Raw genomic sequence first — 18,932 nt, 5'->3', positions numbered from 1 at the left:
GAATGTTCCTGTGTCTACCGTGCGCAGTGTCATCAAGAAGTTTAAAGCCCATGGCACTGTGGCTAACCTCCCTAGATGTGGCCGGAAAAGAAAAATTGACAAGAGATTTCAACGCAAGATTGTGCGGATGTTGGATAAAGAACCTCCACTAACATCCAAACAAGTTCAAGCTGCCCTGCAGTCCAAGGGTACAACGGTGTCAATCCGTACTATCCGTCGGCATCTGAATGAAAAGGGACTGTATGGTAGGAGACCCAGGAAGACTCCACTTCTTACCCGAGACATAAAAAAGCCAGGCTGGAGTTTGCCAAAACTTACCTGAAAAAGCCTAAAACATTTTGGAAGAATGTTCTCTGGTCAGATGACACAAAAGTAGAGCTTTTAGGGCAAAAGCATCAACATAGAGTTTACAGGAGAAAAAAGAGGCATTCAAAGAAAAGTACACAGTCCCTACAGTCAAATATGGCAGAGGTTCCCTGATGTTTTGGGGTTGCTATGCTGCCTCTGGCACTGGACTGCTTGACCGTGTGCATGGCATTATGAAGTCAGAAGACTACCAACAAATTTTGCAGCATAATGTAAGGCCCAGTGTGAGAAAGCTGGGTCTACCTCAGAGGTCATGGGTCTTCCAGCAGGACAATAACCCAAAACACACTTCAAAAAGCACTATAAAATGGTTTGAGAGAAAGCACTGGAGACTTCTAAGGTGGCCAGCAATGAGTCCAGACCTGAATCCCATAGAACACCTGTGGAGAGATCTAAAAATGGCAGTTTGGAGAAGGCACCCTTCAAATATCAGGGACCTGGAGTAGTTTGCCAAAGAAGAATGGTCTAAAATTCCAGCAGAGCATTGTAAGAAACTCATTGATGGTTACCGGAAGCGGTTGGTCGCAGTTATTTTGGCTAAAGGTTGTGCAACCAAGTATTAGGCTGAGGGTGCCAATACTTTTGTCCGGCCCATTTTTGGAGTTTTGTGTGAAATGATCAATGTTTTGCTTTTTGCTTCATTCTCTTTTGTGTTTTTTCATTTAAGACAAATTAAATGAAGATAATACCAAAGAATTTGTGTTTGCAATCATTTTCAGGAAGAAACTGAATATTATCTGACAGAATTGCAGGGGTGTCAATACTTTTGGCCATGACTGTATATATAGGAAAGTGAAGCTTTATCTAAATCATTAACTACATTTTCCATTAACTTCTTGGGTCTCTGCTTATTCCATTTTTTCAGGGTCCTCTACTTATACCCTCTGGATGTTTTTAAAAGTGTTTTGCAAAAATGTAATAAAATAGCCCCTGTTGCCAAATGTAAACTGCAGCCCATCCTAGTCATGTGTCAGAATGGGTTGCAATCAGAAGAAACACTGCTCGCAGACCTGTGTCTCAACTGACAGTAGAGCTGTGTTGTAAGCACACATGCAGGTGAGCTCGGGGAGTATGGCTGTGACAAGTGAAGAAATAAATTTTCTCCTTGACTGACTGAGCACAAAGGATTTTTTTTCTCAAGCCTCAATCCTCCGTGTGCAGTCAGCCAAGAAGAAAAAGATTTTTTTCTTCTCCTGTCACAGTTTTTTTCCGGCAGCTTACTGGTACATGTGTTTACAATACAGCTTCTCTGGCAGCTGAGACTGCGGTGTGTTTCTTCAGACTGCTGCAACCCATCCTGACATGCAAAAAGTACAGGCTGCTGTTTGAATTACATAACAGGGCCACTTTATCACATCCTTGGTAAACCCCTTTAATTGCATCCATCATTTCTTGCTCAGTTTCTTCAATGAGCTATTACCAGAGTTCATTTATACCTTTATTTTTTTTTTACCTACAGGTCATGGCCCAGTTGTTGAAGGTGCAAGAGCTAAAATTCAGGAGTACATTTTACATAGACAAGCTAGGGAACAGCAAATTCTTCAAACATTACAAGAGAATTCTGAGAAATCTCTGACTGCCATGGAACTAGTTAAAATTGTGTACAAGGTAAGTGACTACGCTAGTGCTAAGTCCTGGAGCCTCTCATTTGCAAAGCAGGTGACAGTTCAGGTGACGACTACTGTGGTTGAAATACTGTGCGGTTTATAACCGTTCTCGGCTGGCTTCTCACACACAGTGATGGAATAGCTTGGGTGATATTTAGTATCAGCCGACGGTCAGGGGAGCTGTCGATTGTGCATGTTCGGACTGCTGATCTCATTGTTCTCTTGAAGATAAGCCATTTCATATGGTGGAACACTGCAGTATGATCGCTTCTGTGTATGGGAGAGTCGGCTGAGATGACTGTCGGTCAAAACGATTGGCTGAAGTATCGTTTGGACAACATCCCATCTAGTATGACCTGCTTAAGTTTTGTAGAGAACAAAAGGATTAATCTCCTGCTGCTCAGTACCATTTTTGGCCAGTTGCTGCCTGAAGCCAGCTTTTGTTGTGCTGCAGACAGGGCACAGCATGGATTTTTTTTTTTTCGTTTTGTTTTTTTGCTGTAGCTAGTTGTAAGGTGCATTTAAGCCCCCCGTCACACTAAAGGCCCCTTTACATTTAGCGATGCACCAGCGATCCGACCCGGTAAGGATCGCTGGTGCATCGCTAAATGATCGCTAGCGAGCTGTTACACAGACAGGCCTCACAGCGATGCAGCAGTGACGCAGCGCACGATACTCACCTTTCACACACAGCGATCCAGACGTCACAGCAGGAAGCACAGCAGGAAGCTGACGACGAGAAATGGAGCCGGACATTCTCGCGCGATCAGCGATGGACAGCGGGGTAGCCGGTCGGAGGTAAGTATCACACATAGCGATATCGCTATAACGTCACAAAATCGGTGACGTTATAGCGATATCGCTAGTGATATTGCTATGTGTAAAACCCCCTTCAGCGAGATCACTGCTGAGTCACAAGTTTTGTGACGCAACAGCGACCTCAGCAGCGATCTCGCTGTGTGTGACACCTATCAGCGGCCGGCCCCCCGCCGGGTATCGCTGATCTTGCTCTAATATCCTGGGCCTTTTTTTTGATTGTTGGTCTCCCGCTGGCCAGCACGCATCGCTGCATGTGGCAGCAGGAGACCATCAATCAGCAAGCTCCCAGCGCTGTAAGCAGACGCTGGGAGCTGGTATCCAAGGTAAACAGCGGGTAACTAAGCGCGCGCGTCGCTTAGTTAACCGCTGTGTACCCTGGATACCAGCGTGCTCTCGCTGGGAGCTGGTATCCAAGGTAAACAGCGTGTAACTAAGCGCCGCGCGCGCTTAGCTACCCACTGTTTACCTTGGATACCAGCGCGAGGACGCTGGTATCCAGGGTACACAGCGGGTAACTAAGCGACGTGCGCGCTTAGTTACCCGCGTCCTCGCTGGTCCTGATCTCTGGTGAGTCTGCCTGTTTGACAGCTCACCAGTAGTGTTGAGCATTCCGATACCGCAAGTATCGGGTATCGGCCGATATTAGCTGTATCGGAGTTCCGATACTTTTTTCATATCGAATACCGGAATCGGAAGTTCCCATAATGCTAGGAGCCCGCTCGATTTGATTCAGCCAATGGGGATCCTCAGAAGTGTGGGCATATCCTGTTAGGCATGTAGGCATGTTAACTACTGGCATGGCTGTGATTGGCTGCTGAAATGATGTCATGATGCACTATAAAAAGCGCTGCAGCCGCCATTTCTGGTCACTCTGCTGTGAATTCAGTTAGGGACAGGCTGCTGTTGAAGACTGTGAGGGACAGTTAGAAATAGCGATTCTAAAAACAATATTGTGCTTTATCCAGGCTACATAAACCACCACTGTAGCTTGCTTTTCCCTAGCAGCGCTGTTTTCACAGCTGTCTGCAAGGGCTGTGTGAGTGCAGACCCACGCTGTGTAGTGTGTCCTGCAGGCACGTCTGCTTGTAGGCCGGCCAGCGTGTGTCTCTGCCTCATACACATTTTTCTTTTATTGCTGCTTTTTTTTTCTCCTGTATAGTGTGCTTCCATACGTATCCATATACGTTGGTTGCAAACACTAAAGGAGTGGACAGCGGAGCCTTTCAGCAGCCTTTCAGTGCTATAGCCCATTTCTCTGCACTGTTTTTGGCTGTCTGATAGGTCTCTCTGTGTGTGAGTGCAGCTCACGTTGCAGTGTGTTCTACAGCCACCGCTAGCTGTAGTCCGCTCAGCGTGCGTCACTGCCTCATACATAGTCCTTTTTTTGCAGCAAATTTAGCCAGATTTTTGCTCCTATATTAGTGTGCTTCCAACCGCATCCATTGTCATTGGTTGGTTTTAAACACTATATAGGATTAGATAGAGGAGCCTTTTTGCTGGCTTGTGCCCTTCAGGGCCAGCCAGGCTAGTATCACCCTATTTTTTGGAGCCTCATCAATTGCATTGTAGGTTAGCTACCTGCATTGTAATCGCTCCAAAAAGTTTGTGATACTATAGCTTTCAAACTTTGGTCACATCCTTTCCTTTCCCCCCACCCAAAAAAAAAAAAGGAAATAAAGTTCACCAAACACTCGACTTTACAGTTGTCTAGGCCACATTAGATCATATTAAAGTGTAGTACACACACTCTTAGCCAAATTAGTGTTTCTTATACTGGTTAGCAGGTGTTCAGGAATAAGAACACTAAGCCACCCCTTTTTTACTTTTCTGCCTATCTTTATCAGTCTACCAAGATGAAGAAGGCAGGGAGTAAGGCACGTGGTCGTGGCCGTGGAGTTTCAGCAGGGAGAGGACGGGGGGATTCAGCAGGGAGAGGACGTGGGGATTTGGTATCTGCTGCGGCCACCAGTGACCCGGCATCCCCCACTTTTACCAGGCAACAGTCCTTCATGCGCAGCTTTGTAGGACCTCGCCGTACCCCACTGCTGCGTGACGAACAAATTGAAGCCGTTGTCGGATGGATGGCAGCTAACGCATCCACTTCAATGACTTCCGCATCCTCCCAAGGCCAGAGCACTGAAGAGCAACCATCTGTCTCTTCACCACCTGCCAAATTGCCCAGGCAGTCTGAGAGCCCTGGACAGGAGCCATCTCAATCTTTACTTCTGTTCTCAGAATCTGTTGGCTTGGAAAGAGGTGGCCAGCCAAGCAGCATTCTAGAGCGTGAAGAAGAGGGAGTATGCAGTGATGCGCAACTGCTTTGTCCCTCTGAATCTGAAGAGGCGGGTGGGCCAGTGCCTATGGTCAGCACACCTCAGTATGCATCAGATGATGATGAGACTCAGTTGCCAATTTCTGGTGCGTACGGTGCTGGCGAGACAACCTAGGACCAGCCGGTGCTTGAAGAGGGGAGTGGAGATGATGAGGTCCTTGACCCATCATGGCGTCAGCCACAGGAAGGTGGTGGGAGCAGCTCTGAGGAAGAGATTCCCCGAACGGCCAAAAGAGGAGGGAGAGGGCGAGGGCAGACTTGGTTGCCTGTAGCCTCCACTTTGGCACCCGTGAGGAGCAATCCTCTTCCAAAACACAAAACGGGCGCTCCCAGGACTTGCAGTGCGTGGTCTTTTTTTGACAAAGTTGCAGATGACATTTGCTTTGTCAAATGCAAGCTGTGTCATCAGAAAGTGAAACGAGGGAAAAATGTGAGCAACCTCAATACCACAAATATGTGGAAACATGTGCGTACCAAGCACGAGGTGGAGTTACACAGACACACTGAAGATGTAGGCCAACCTTCAGCAGCACCTACCACCTCTTCAGCTCGTGTTGGGGCCTCTTCCTCCAGCTCACACACAGCTGGTTCGGCTTCCTCACTGGAACGCCATGGAAGAACCACTGCCACTGTTGTCCAGAGACCCAGTGAAATTCCACCCACTGAACCACGTTCGCAGTCATCAGCACCCTCCCAGGCCACTCACCAGCAATCGGTAGCACAGGCATGGGAGAAAAAGCGGCCATACTCGGCAAACCATCCCCGAGCACTGGCTCTGAATGCCGGCATTGCCAAACTACTGGCCCTTGAGATGCTGTCATTCAGGCTGGTGGAGACTGACACATTCCAGAACTTTATGTCATTGGCAGTTCCACAATACAATGTGCCCAGCCGCTTTTATTTCAGCAGGCAAGCTGTCCCTGCCCTGCAAAAGCATGTGGAGGGAAAAATTAAAAATGCGCTACTAAACGCCGTCAGTAGCAAGGTCCACCTGACCACCGATGCGTGGACCAGTAGCCATGGACAGGGACGATACCTTTCCCTCACTGCCCATTGGGTCAATGTTGTGGAGCCGGGTACAGATCTGGAGAGTGGCTCTGTACGTATTCTGCCAACTCCAAGGATTGCAGGAATGCAGTCTGTACATATTGAGTCCTCCTCCTACTCTAGTTCCTCGGAATCAGCACTGCGTGAGCCTGTTAGGCCAGATATGAGCACAGGTGTGGCCAAACGTCAACAGGCCGTCCTTAAATTAATTTCTTTGGGGAATCGGAGCCACACAGCACAGGAGCTCTGGAATGCCATCAAGCAGGAGAGCGATATGTGGTTTGTGCCAGCGAATCTCCAGCCAGGTTTGGTAGTGAGTGACAATGGCCGAAATCTAGTGGCAGCTCTGGGCCTAGGCAACCTCACTCACATACCATGTCTGGCACACGTGCTCAATTTGGTCGTGCAGAGCTTTCTGAGGGACTATCCGGATCTTGATGCACTGCTGCACAAGGTTCGCCTAGAGTGTGCTCACTTGCGGCGTTCCAGCATGGCAAGATCGCGCATTGCATCTCTGCAACGCCGATTCCGCCTGCCAGAACATCGCATCATATGTGACCTCCCCACCAGGTGGAATTCAATGTTACATATGTTGGAGCGGTTGTGTGAGCAGCAGGCAGCAGTAATGGAATACCAGCTGCATCAGGCGCAAACAAGTCGCACTGTGCGCCGGACACACTTCACCACCACTGAGTGGGCCACTATGAGGGACATCTGCCAAGTTTTGCGTGCCTTCGATGACTCCACGCGGATGGCCAGTGCAGATGATGCACTAATCAGCATGACTGTCCCCCTCATCTGTCTGCTTCAAAAAACCTTACAAGCACTAAGTGAGGAGGTTTTTGAAGAGGTCGAGGATGAGCAGTCAGAAATGCCATCTGTTTCTGGCAAGTCTGCGCAACGTGCTTCCACACAAAGGCCCAGGCAGGGGACACTTGGTGAGGAGGATGACGAGGAGTCAATGGAGGAGGAGGAACACATCTCTCCAGAGGAGGGAGGTACACAAGGCTCTAGTAGTCAGTGTGTACAGTGAGGGTGGGGTGATGCTGAGCAGGCAGAGATGCTGCCTCAAGCTGGGGACAGCGTTTCCGGTCCAGTTGGCAGTCTGCAGCACATGGTTGATTTCATGCTGCAGTGCTTGTTAAATGACCGCCGCATCGCCAACATTCTCCACACGGCTGATTATTGGGTGTACACCCTCCTAAATCCTCGCTACCGGGACAACTTTCAAAGCCTCATACCACAGTTGAACCGGGAACGAAAAATGCGGGAGTACCAAGAAACACTTGTGCAGGCCATCATGTTCTCCATTCCCCCCACAAGTGTTGCTGGTAGTGCTTTTCAAAGCAGCCATGTGGGTAGAGGCAGTGGAGGAAGCTCTGCACAAAGAGGTAGCAGAGGCAGTGCCGCCGGACAAGGCAAGGCCAGTATGGCCCAAATGTGGAAAAGTTTTGTGGGACCGCCACAAACGGCTACACCATCACAGACGGCTCCAGTCAGCAGGAGGCAACGTTTCTGTCAGATGGTGACAGACTACTTGTCGTTCCCTGTTAGTGTTCTCCCAGACGGCTCTTCCCCGTTCAAGTATTGGGTCTCTAAGCTGGATACATGGCCAGAGCTTAGCCAGTATGCATTGGAGGTGCTGGCTTGCCCTGCTGCCAGTGTATTATCGGAACGTGTCTTTAGTGCTGCAGGTGGTGTGGTAACAGACCGTCGCACGCGACTATCCGCCGATAATGTTGACCGGCTTACTTTTGTGAAAATGAACAAGGCCTGGATCTCACCTGAATTTGCCAGTCCTCTTCCAGAATAAATAATTGGCTGGCAACAGGATCCAGGTCTCCTGTTGTGTTCATGTTTCTATGACCTGAACTTTATTTCCTGGGCTACAGCAACGCCCGTTGTTGCTCAGAAGTGCTGTCCGCACAGACAAAACACTCGCTCATGTGTAAGTGGGGTTCGGTAACGTCAGCTGATCTCCTGCTGTGTGTACGGCAAACTCTCCTGCTGCCTACAACTTCTGACTACCTCTGATTTAATATGTTCTCTGATTTGCCCTCTGTCTCCACTCTGTTTTGAGTTTTTCCTCCGGCCTACAACACCGCCTGTTTCTGCTCTCAAGTGCCGTCTGCACAATCCACACTTGATCCTGTGGTACCTGGGTCCTGTAACATCTGCTCATCTCCAGAGTTGAGCACGGCAATGTCTCCTGCTTTGTCTACATTCCCACTACTTGTAGTGGAAATGTGGACAGAGCAGGAGACATTGCCTGACTCACCTCTAGGGAGAAGCTGCTGTTACAGAACCCCAGTAACACAGGAACAAGTGTGGGTTGTGCAGACGGCATTTCAGAGCAGCAACTGGCGTGGTTGGAAGCCAGCGGAAATACTCGAAACAGAGTGAAGACAGAGGCCTAATTGGATTACGTTGACAGTTAGTAGTAGTCTAGAAACAATCGCAAACTGCCACCAAGTAGGCCTCGGCCTACTACCTGATTTTCCCTGGGCTCCGACACCGCCAGTTGGTGCTCAGAAGTGCTGTCCGCACAGACAAAACACTCGCTCATGTGTAAGTGGGGTTCGGTAACGTCAGCTGATCCCCTGCTGTGTGTATGGCAAAGTGTCCTGCTCCCTCCACAGTCAAAAAACCTCAGATTTACACCTGGCTCCAAGTAGGCCTCGGCCTACTACCTCATTTTCCCTGGGCTCCGACAACGCCAGTTGGTGCTCGGAAGTGCTGTCCGCACAGACAAAACACTCGCTCATGTGTAAGTGGGGTTCGGTAACGTCAGCTGATCCCCTGCTGTGTGGAGGGCAAACTGCTGCTGCCTCCAAATTGTAACTACTTCAGATTTAAACATTCTCTGATTTGGCCTCTGTCTCCACTCTGTCTCTAGTATTTCCCCTGACCTCCAACACCGCCAGTTCCTGCTCACAGTTGCCGTCCACGCATTCCACACGTGTTCCTGTGTTACTGGGGTTCTGTAACGTCAGCAGATCCCCCAATATGTGTCCGCCACTGTCTCCTGCGCTGTCCACCTTCCCACTGCAAGCGGTGGGAATGTGGACAGAGCAGGAGACAGTGGCAGACACACATCAGGGGATCTGCTGACATTACAGAATCCCAGTAACACAGCAACACGTGTGGTTTGGGCAGACGGCTACTGTACGCATAAACTGGCGGTGTTGGTAGTCACGTGAAATCCTGGAAACAGAGTGGAGACAGATGCCTAATTGGAGCATGTTGACAGTCTGTTGTAGCCTACAAACACTGTAAAACTGCCACCAAGTAGGCCTCGGCCTGCACCCTGGTTCTCCCTGGGCTCCAACAACGCTAGTTGGTGCTCAGAAGTGCTGTCCACACAGAAAAATACTCGTTCATGTGAAAGTGGGGTTCGGTAACGTCAGCTGATCCCCTGCTGTGTGGAGGGCAAAGTGTCCTGCTCCCTCCAAAGTCAAAATACCTCAGCTTTACACCTGGCTCCTAGTAGGCCTCGGCCTGCACCCTGGTTCTCCCTGGGCTCCAACAACGCTAGTTGGTGCTCAGAAGTGCTGTCCACACAGAAAAACACACTTGTTCATGTGAACGTGGGGTTCAGTAACGTCAGCTGATCCCCTGCTGTGTGGAGGGCAAACTGCTACTGCCTCCAAATTCAAACAACGTCTTATCTTAAACTGCCTCCAAGTAGGCCTCAGCCTACAAAATGACTATCCCTGGGCTCCAACATCGTCAGTTGTTGCTCGGAAGTGCCTTCCATACAGAAAAACACACTCGTTCATGTGAAAGTGGGGGTCAGTAACGTCAGCTGATCCCCTGCTGTGTGGAGGGCAAACTGCTGCTGCCTCCAAATTGTAACTACTTCAGATTTAAACATTCTCTGATCTGGCCTCTGTCTCCACTCTGTCTCTAGTATTTCCCCTGACCTCCAACACCGCCAGTTCCTGCTCACAGTAGCCGTCCACGCATTCCACACGTGTTCCTGTGTTACTGGGGTTCTGTAACGTCAGCAGATCCCCCAATATGTGTCCGCCACTGTCTCCTGCGCTGTCCACCTTCCCACTGCAAGCGGTGGGTGCAAGCGGTGGGAAGGTGGACAGAGCAGGAGACAGTGGCAGACACACATCAGGGGATCTGCTGACATTACAGAATCCCAGTAACACAGCAACACGTGTGGATTGGGCAGACGGCTACTATACGCATAAACTGGCGGTGTTGGTGGTCACGTGAAATCCTGGAAACAGAGTGGAGACAGATGCCTAATTGGAGCACGTTGACAGTCTGTTGTAGCCTACAAACAATCTAAAACTACCACCAAGTAGGCCTCGGCCTACACCATGATTGTCCCTGGGCTCCAACAACGCCAGTTGGTGCTCGGCAGTGTCTTTGGCACGGGGACTCCCTGTAGCCCAGCCTGGTTCCAGCACGCCTGCTGTTTCCGGGTAGTGTCAAGGTCACTATGCCACCAATCCGTTGTCCTGTCGTCTTGCGGCCGAGTTAGCCGACTCTACGGTGCCTGCAGTTTAGGTGACTCCTATGTGGGCTGCGGGAACTGGCACTGAAGGCTGGATCCGTAGTGCCAATGGGACAGGGACCCCCTGTAGGACTCTGGGTTTCAGTAACTGCGGCCGGCTTGCGGCCTGGCTACTTTGCTTTCAATGGGTACCTTCTGCTACCCACCCGGGTTCCAGCACTGTCTGCTGGTTCTCGCCAGAGCCTTTGGCCTAGGTGCCTCCATCTCGGTATCCGAGGTCCAGCACCGTCAGCTGATCCTTGGTAGTGCTTTCTAGCACAGGTACCTCCTGCCTAGTAACCGTGGTCCAGCACCGTCAGCTGTTCCTCGGCAGTGTCTTTGGCACGGGGACTCCCTGTTGCCCAGCCTGTAGCTTTTGATACCCATCTGGGTTCCAGCACCGTCAGCTGGTTCTCGGCAGTGTCTTTGGCACGGGGACTCCCTGTTGCCCAGCCTGGTTCCAGCAAGCCTGCTGTTTCCGGGTAGTGTCAAGGTCACTATGTCACCAATCCGTTGTCCTGTCGTCTTGCGGCCGGGTTAGCCGACTCTACGGTGCCTGCAGTTTAGGTGACTCCTATGTGGGCTGCGGGAACTGGCACTGAAGGCTGGATCCGTAGTGCCAATGGGACAGGGACCCCCTATAGGACTGTGGGTTTCGGTAACTGCGGCCGGCTTGCGGCCTGGCTACTTTGCTTTCAATGGGTACCTTCTGCTACCCACCCGGGTTCCAGCACTGTCTGCTGGTTCTCGCCAGAGCCTTTGGCCTAGGTGCCTCCATCTCGGTATCCGAGGTCCAGCACCGTCAGCTGGTCCTTGGTAGTGCTTTCTAGCACAGGTACCTCCTGCCTAGTAACCGTGGTCCAGCACTGTCAGCTGTTCCTCGGTAGTGCCATTGGCTCTTGTAGCTTTTGATACCCATCTGGGTTCCAGCACCGTCAGCTGGTTCTCGGCAGTGTCTTTGGCACGGGGACTCCTTGTTGCCCAGCCTGGTTCCAGCACGCCTGCTGTTTCCGGGTAGTGTCAAGGTCACTATGCCACCAATCCGTTGTCCTGTCGTCTTGCGGCCGGGTTAGCCGACTCTACGGTGCCTGCAGTTTAGGTGACTCCTATGTGGGCTGCGGGAACTGGCACTGAAGGCTGGATCCGTAGTGCCAATGGGACAGGGACCTCCTGTAGGACTGTGGGTTTCGGTAACTGCGGCCGGCTTGCGGCCTGGCTACTTTGCTTTCAATGGGTACCTTCTGCTACCCACCCGGGTTCCAGCACTGTCTGCCGGTTCTCGCCAGAGCCTTTGGCCTAGGTGCCTCCATCTCGGTATCTGAGGTCCAGCACCGTCAGCTGGTCCTTGGTAGTGCTTTTTAGCACAGGTACCTTCTGCTTAGTAACCGTGGTCCAGCACCGTCAGTTGGTCCTCGGTAGTGCCATTGGCTCTTGTTCCTTCTGCTACCCATCCGGGTGCCAGCACTGTCTGCTGGTTCTCGCCACAGCCTTTGGCCTAGGTGCCTCCATCTCGGTATCCGAGGTCCAGCACCGTCAGCTGGTCCTTGGTAGTGCTTTTTAGCACAGGTACCTTCTGCTTAGTAACCGTGGTCCAGCACCGTCAGTTGGTCCTCAGTAGTGCCATTGGCTCTTGTTCCTTCTGCTACCCATCCGGGTGCCAGCACTGTCTGCTGGTTCTCGCCACAGCCTTTGGCCTAGGTGCCTCCATCTCGGTATCCGAGGTCCAGCACCGTCAGCTGGTCCTTGGTAGTGGTTTCTAGCACAGGTACCTCCTGCATAGTAACCGGGGTCCAGCACCGTCAGCTGTTCCTCAGTAGTGCCATTGGCTATTGTTCCTTCTGCTGCCACTACGGGTTCCAGTACTGTCAGCTGGTTCTCGCATGAAGACAACCACCAAGATACAGAACAAAAGACAGAAGAACAAGATGCAGAAGAAGCAAAAGCAGAAGAACAGAAAGCAGAAGAACATTAAGCATAAGACAAAAAATCAGCATTGAAGAAATCAAAATTATAAGCAGAAGAAGACTAAGCAGTACATGGTGGTGAGTCCGTTCCTCCTCGTGGTGCCCCTGGAAAATGCCTGCTGCTGCAGGCCAAACTGAACGCGGACAAATCCTGTTGTAAATCTTTTGTGACAGGTAGAACGTAAGGTGTAATCTTATAACTTTTATAGATAAGTACTACAGGAATGCCTGTCGCCATAAGAAAATGAAGAAAAACAAGAATAGGAAGAAGATGAAGAAATAGCATATGAAAATTAATAATAGCTGAATAAGAAGAATATGAAGAATGGAAAAAAAAAATTAATGGGAAGAAGGTGAAGAAGATGAATAAGGTGAAGAAAAAGTTGATGGAAAAAAATGCTACTGCTGCGGATCATGAAGGAGAAAGTGTGGGAGAAGTACAAAAGAAGGTGAAGAGCATGGAAGTTGTGAAACATACATATCTGACTAAATATAAAAAAGTTAACATAGTCAATATCTTTTTAACTCCGAACGTCTTGGAAAAAAAAATTGGAATTAATGCTATGCCATGTGATTTGAATAAACCACTATGCTTTTAATGTCTCCTCCACCTCCCACAATACATTCTACATGATTCTTATTTGTTTTCAATTATGTAGAATTAGCCAACAAGGAAATAAAGGCCTTTTTTTAATTCCGATACCGGAAGTCCCATTGACTTGAATGGGACTTCCGGTATCGGAATCGGCGATACCCGATATTTTTTTTCGTATCGGGCGATACCATCCGATACGATATTTTTGGGTATCGAACGGTATCGCTCAACACTACTCACCAGTGATCATGTAGCGACACACCAGCGATCCTGACCAGGTCATATCGTTGTCGGGATCGCTGGTGCGTCGCTATCTGTAATGGGACCTTTACATTGGCTAATAACTTGTCCGACTCTAACGACCATCATTCACGATAATTGTAATAGGCTGAGTGTCCAAAATAGCTTGTTCAGCGTGCATGAACTCATTTAGGTGAGCAACAAAATTCTCGTTCACCTGTTGAAGATTGTGCAATGTACATGGAGATTGCTCGTTCAATGATAAGCAATAAGGAGGTGTAGAACGTCCCTCATGATTCTCATCCTGTATAGTACTTGTGTGACATTGCTTGTTGGTTGTGAGTTACTATCGCTTAAAGTTTAAGCCTTAAACCATTATCTGCTCGTGTGAATAAACCCTTACAGCCACACACAGAACAGCGAGGAGGACACTGTTGAACAACTAGGAAGATTTTTTTCCTATATTTTTCCCTTTACATTGTAATATAAGACAAAATCATGTCAAAGAGTAGGAAATTATTAAAACGAATCGGTCAGTGGGTTTTTGCTACCTCATCTGAGAGCAGAGTGATTTAGGCAAAGAGACCCTGAATCCAGTGATGTATCACTTAGATTACTGGGTGCAGCCGTTCTGACACAATCAGCATTTTTAGATTTAGATTGAAGCAGAGCTGAGGAAGCTAACCCCGCCCCACCAGGATCTGTATATACAATGGCCAATGACGGTGAGGCGCCTACGACAGGAGGGGGTGTGTCGGAGCTGCTGTGTCCAGCAATGATCAGCTCCTGGTGGTAAAACAGTCATTGCAAGCTAACAAAACCACAGAACTTGATAAGAGAGGCATCACTGAAATCTGTGCTTTAACCTCTACCTCATGCTGTCTTCAGATTACATAGCAAAAACCTGCTGACAGATTCCCTTTAAGGGAGTATTTGCTGGGATTATTTTGCTGCTTGTGCATTTTCTGTGTTCAGTGTGCCTGTAATTTCATTTGTATGGATAACTTAAAACTTCCACAAGATTCCCTGGACCTCTGCTGCTTGTGAGTGCCCAGAGGAAGTTGCCATTACAGAAGCCTTTCTGGCCACAAATGGCTAATAAGACTTCTGTGCGGTGCTGGAGCCTGCCGTTGTCTCAGGCTTTCTGAATATCCTGCAGCTGTGTGTAGGAAGATCTGTCTGGCCATCAGCGTAGCGAGAATACACAGCTCTCGAATACCTTGGGAAAACTGCAGTGTGATTTTACAGTTTTTTTATCATCTCAGTACAACCACTAGGGGGCCCAATTGGCAGAGAATTGTTGAGAAACGTTTGCAAAGATAATGTAAGAACTGCAGTCTGCATTAAAAAATATTTTTGACTAAATGGACTAGTTTTTCTGAATTGTATTAGTGCAGTACTCCAGCAATGTGTTTTCTTATGGAACATATCAAAGAATAGTGTAGCATCTGTCTCTAATGTATGCCATGTGTATAAATGTTTTACTCAGTGTGTCATTTCTGACCATAGTGATTCCTTCTTTTGATGTATTTCCCTTATTATAGGAATTAATTTCTCTTGATGTTTCTGGCTTTGCATTATACTTGCTTTAAATCCTATCTAATAGCAGCAGTGATAGCTCAGTGACATAGAACAGCTGTCCTCCACTCACAAAGCAGAGTCTCAGTGAATCCTACTGTATGTAAAGCAGTTTCAGTCTTTTTCCTCTGCCTTGTGCTTGCGATAAGTTTTAACCTGTCAGTGCTTACAAGCAGGAGGCAACAAGATAGGCTAAAACTACATAACATTGGATATACTGTAAATTCAGCGCACAGACCGTGTAAGCAGACAGTGTGAGTCCAGCAAAGTGATCTACACCCAATTGTTGAAAAGAATTTACGGTATGTACTATACAACTGATCTCGTATCTAAAGTAGGAGGAACAGCATACAAAGAAACGCATAGGGCAGAATCTGACAAGGAGGGTAGAGATGTGAGCTGCCAGGAGAGATTTTATAGGTGATGAATTAATCCTGTAGATAAGAGGAAGTCAGAGACTGACTCCCTGTCCACACAGGAGAGCATGTACTGGTCTGATGAGAAATCGCATGTCCCAGGTCTCTATAATGAAAGGGTTCATAGTGCATGGATGCAATTAATCTGGTATGAATGTTGCTGATGATTTACCATTGTATGTGTAAAACAATGTGTTAGAGTGCCACTTTAACCATCAAGATGATTTGTGTTTTAAAGCAGGTTCTATATAAGATGGATATGTTTTGTTAGAGTTGTATTTTTTATTGGGCCTTAAAATATGTTCTCAAAATATTGTCGTTCCTACAGGATATCCCGGAGTATTTGCATGAAGCTGCAGAAATCAACCTAACTCACCATTTACACAAACTAAAGAAAGAAGGCAAAATCAGTAGGTTTTATAATCTCCAGTCTGATCTTTGATGTGACTGCTAACTGTTCAGGGTTGTCGTTTTCTTCTGGATTCCGCTGCCTGTGCTACCATCATATCACCTCCAACTTTCACATGCTCCATTATCATTCATTCGTGGGAACAGTATATGTTTGGTCCCCTGCAGGGTTTGACTTAGATCAACAATAGTATATTTTCTGATGGACAAAATGTTAATATTTTATTCAGAACATAGAACTTTTCCTATTTAAAGCCTCTTTTGCCTTTTGTAAATCCGTGGCATCAATATCAGATCGGTAATGGTCCGAGAGCCGGCATCCTCACTGATAAGCTGTTATTACTTCCAACTCCGTTCAGTGGCCAGGTACTGTATATCTGCTCCTATTGAAGATAATAGAGTATGTAAGGAGCTGAGCTGCTGTACTGTTCTGTTCCATACACTGTGTGCATCCAGGTGCCCCTGGAGGTGATATCCCCCATGTTATCAGACTATCACAGATCTTATATTGATGATCTATTGTATTATATCATCAATGGAAAAGTAGTGGGCAACCCCTTTAAAGGATAGCTACCTTCAGTAGTTAGCAATAAAGCATTTTTTCCTTCTTAGGCCTCTTTCACACTTCAGTTTTTTACAATCAGTCACAATCCGCCAGGTTTTGAAAAAAAAACGGATCCGCAATTTTCTTTTGAGGATCCGTTTTTTCCCCATTGACTTGCATTAATGGTGGATTGTGACGGATTGCCGTCCGTTGCATCCGTTTTTTTTGCGGATCCGCCAAAAGTTGCTGTCCGTCACCATCCTCAAAGATTTCAAAACGGAGCTTGCAAGGTTTTTTTCTCTGGCGGATCCTCCAGACACTCATTTAACCCGAAATTCTTTCTGGGTGCCGGAGAAAAAAAAAAAACTCTCTCTCTCGTCAAAAAAACGGATGGGTGGCATCCGTTGTCATCAGTACTAAAATGGATCCGCCATCCGTCCTTTTGGCGGATTTTGACTGATGCAAAAAACTGAAGTGTGAAAGAGGCCTTAGGGAGAACTAATTTGCAATACATTCTCAATTTAATGTGCTCTGTTCTATTTTTTTAACTATTTTGTATTCCTTATGTTGGGCCCCGTTCTTTTTCCAGTTTTGTGTTCTGCCTCCCCTCCATCATAGCTGCTCTCTCGCAGTAATAATAAAGGTGTGACAGGTGAAGCCCCAGTTACAGCTATAGCACAAATATTCAGCTGTCATCCATATTGGCTTGTAATTTCTAGGGTCTTGGTGGCCTTTCTCACTAGTGTCCTCCTCACAATCACACCTCTTAATCTTTTATCACTCTTGCTTTGATTTAATAGTAATCTTGATTATTCCTGTAGGAGGTGTAATCACTGGTATATTCCTTTAATTCCAGTACAAGAACCATCACCAAGTATCAGATGGAAAAGTCACTTATAAGGAAGCAGCAAAGGAGTCCGAATGAATCTGCAAAACGCGTCACTGAACGGAAAACGCCCAGAATTTCTTTAAAACTTTTTAAAGAAGATTTAAGTAGTTTAATTGTATTTGACCTAATAACATGTGATGTAATAATGACTAGTTATATTTTCAATAAAATAAGTAAAGCGGAAAAATGTAGGAATTATTTAGAGATCTCTGCTATGGTCACTGCAGGCAAACTGAGCAGCTACACAGTGGCGCCCTAAGGGCTCGTTCAGACTAGCATGTTATATGGACGTGCGGACGAGCACGCTGAGCTGCACAAGGACGCTGTCACGTCTGCATTTTGCGGAGTGATTGACGCAAGTGTTAGTACAGCCGCCTGAACCCTGATTGTCAAGGGTTAGAGAATGTGGACTGACAAGGGGGTCACTGGGTTGTCAGAAGTTTGTTCAGATCTTTGAATGACAATTCCCCCTATTAACACAGTGATAAATCCCTACATTTTTCTCAAGAAGTCAGATTTGCCATTCAGGACCTAAATGTCGTTCGCAGCTCTAGAGAATTGATGGCCTGTCATTAGAATAGCCAATAGTAGTTGATAGTCATCAATATTCAATCATTTAAGACTTGAATCTGTAATGTCGGCTGGCGTCTCCGCATGGTTTCCCCTCATCTCTCTATGTGGTGACGCCAGCTTACTCACAGCCCCGGCGTGGTCTTCGGCATGCTCCTGCCTCTTGCCCCCTGCTTCTGTGTACGCAGCGCAGTGTCTGCAGCGAGCCTAAAACGCTCTTGTTCTTAAAGGGCCAGTGCCATATACTAAATGCAGTACATTGTAGTACATCTGCGAGATGGCCCCTAGCCAATAGCTGGGAGGCATCGTGTATAAAATACTCCCTCTGCCCTAGGGAGTCGACTGAGCAACCGCTATAGTTATGTGTTAGGGTTGTGCAGCTGTATATTGCCAGGTCCACTGTCCTTAGTCTGTTCATCTTGCTCCTGTGTCCCGTTAGTTCAGTATAGTTAGTCCTTGCTCCTGTGTCCGTACCCTGAAACTGCAGCGGCCGTACCTGAATTGTTTCCTGAGACCAATGTGGCCATCCTGTCGGAACAGTCTGGACCTTTTCCTGTTGCCATTCCGTCTACTATCCAGAGACTGCACAGTCTGAACCTGTCCCTATGTCCATTCTGTCTGCTATCCTATGGCCGTTCCAGCTGTTATCCGGAGACCACACAGTCTGAACCTTTCCCTGTGGCCATCACGTCTGCTGTCTGGAGACTGCACAGTCTCAACCCTGTTAATGGGATGTCCTGCTCTGTCCAGAGGTTTGGATTAACGGCTTGGGGTCAGTTGCTGCTGCCAGACCTCGCTATGGAGTGGCACCTGGCAGCTACCTGCTGCACAAGCCTGGCCTCACCACTAGAGCCTCCATTGAACACCAAGGTAGCTGCTTAGTCATGCCCCTCCAGGTAGGTCCGGTCTGAAGCACAGTGGGTCCACAAACAATGTGCGCCACCTGTGTGCGTAACAGAATCTGTCTCTAAAACTAAACCATTGTAATGTGAATGGCTGGTGCCCCTGCATGATTCCCGTCCTCCCTCCATGCGAGGATGCCAGCCT

General features: G+C 48.0%; 1 protein-coding gene across 1 annotated transcript in view; it reads left to right on the top strand.

Annotated features, from left to right (window-relative positions):
• Positions 1-17,502, top strand: part of LACTB2 (lactamase beta 2) — a 37,469-nt gene extending 19,967 nt beyond the window's left edge. Inside the window, exons 5-7 of the mRNA XM_073583877.1 lie at positions 1,826-1,974; positions 15,803-15,884; positions 17,283-17,502. Of these exons, the coding sequence (XP_073439978.1) occupies positions 1,826-1,974; positions 15,803-15,884; positions 17,283-17,326 (275 nt within the window). The 3' untranslated portion in view covers positions 17,327-17,502. The remainder of the gene's footprint in view (positions 1-1,825; positions 1,975-15,802; positions 15,885-17,282) is intronic.
• Positions 17,503-18,932: the final 1,430 nt, after the last annotated feature.

Source organism: Dendrobates tinctorius, unplaced genomic scaffold, assembly GCF_039654945.1.
Source record: "Dendrobates tinctorius isolate UK_male_01 unplaced genomic scaffold, ASM3965494v1 ptg000082l, whole genome shotgun sequence".
NCBI classification, from domain to species: Eukaryota; Metazoa; Chordata; class Amphibia; order Anura; family Dendrobatidae; genus Dendrobates; species Dendrobates tinctorius.
Note: the sequence above shows the minus strand (reverse complement) of the source record. Positions and strands in the feature narration are given on the sequence as shown.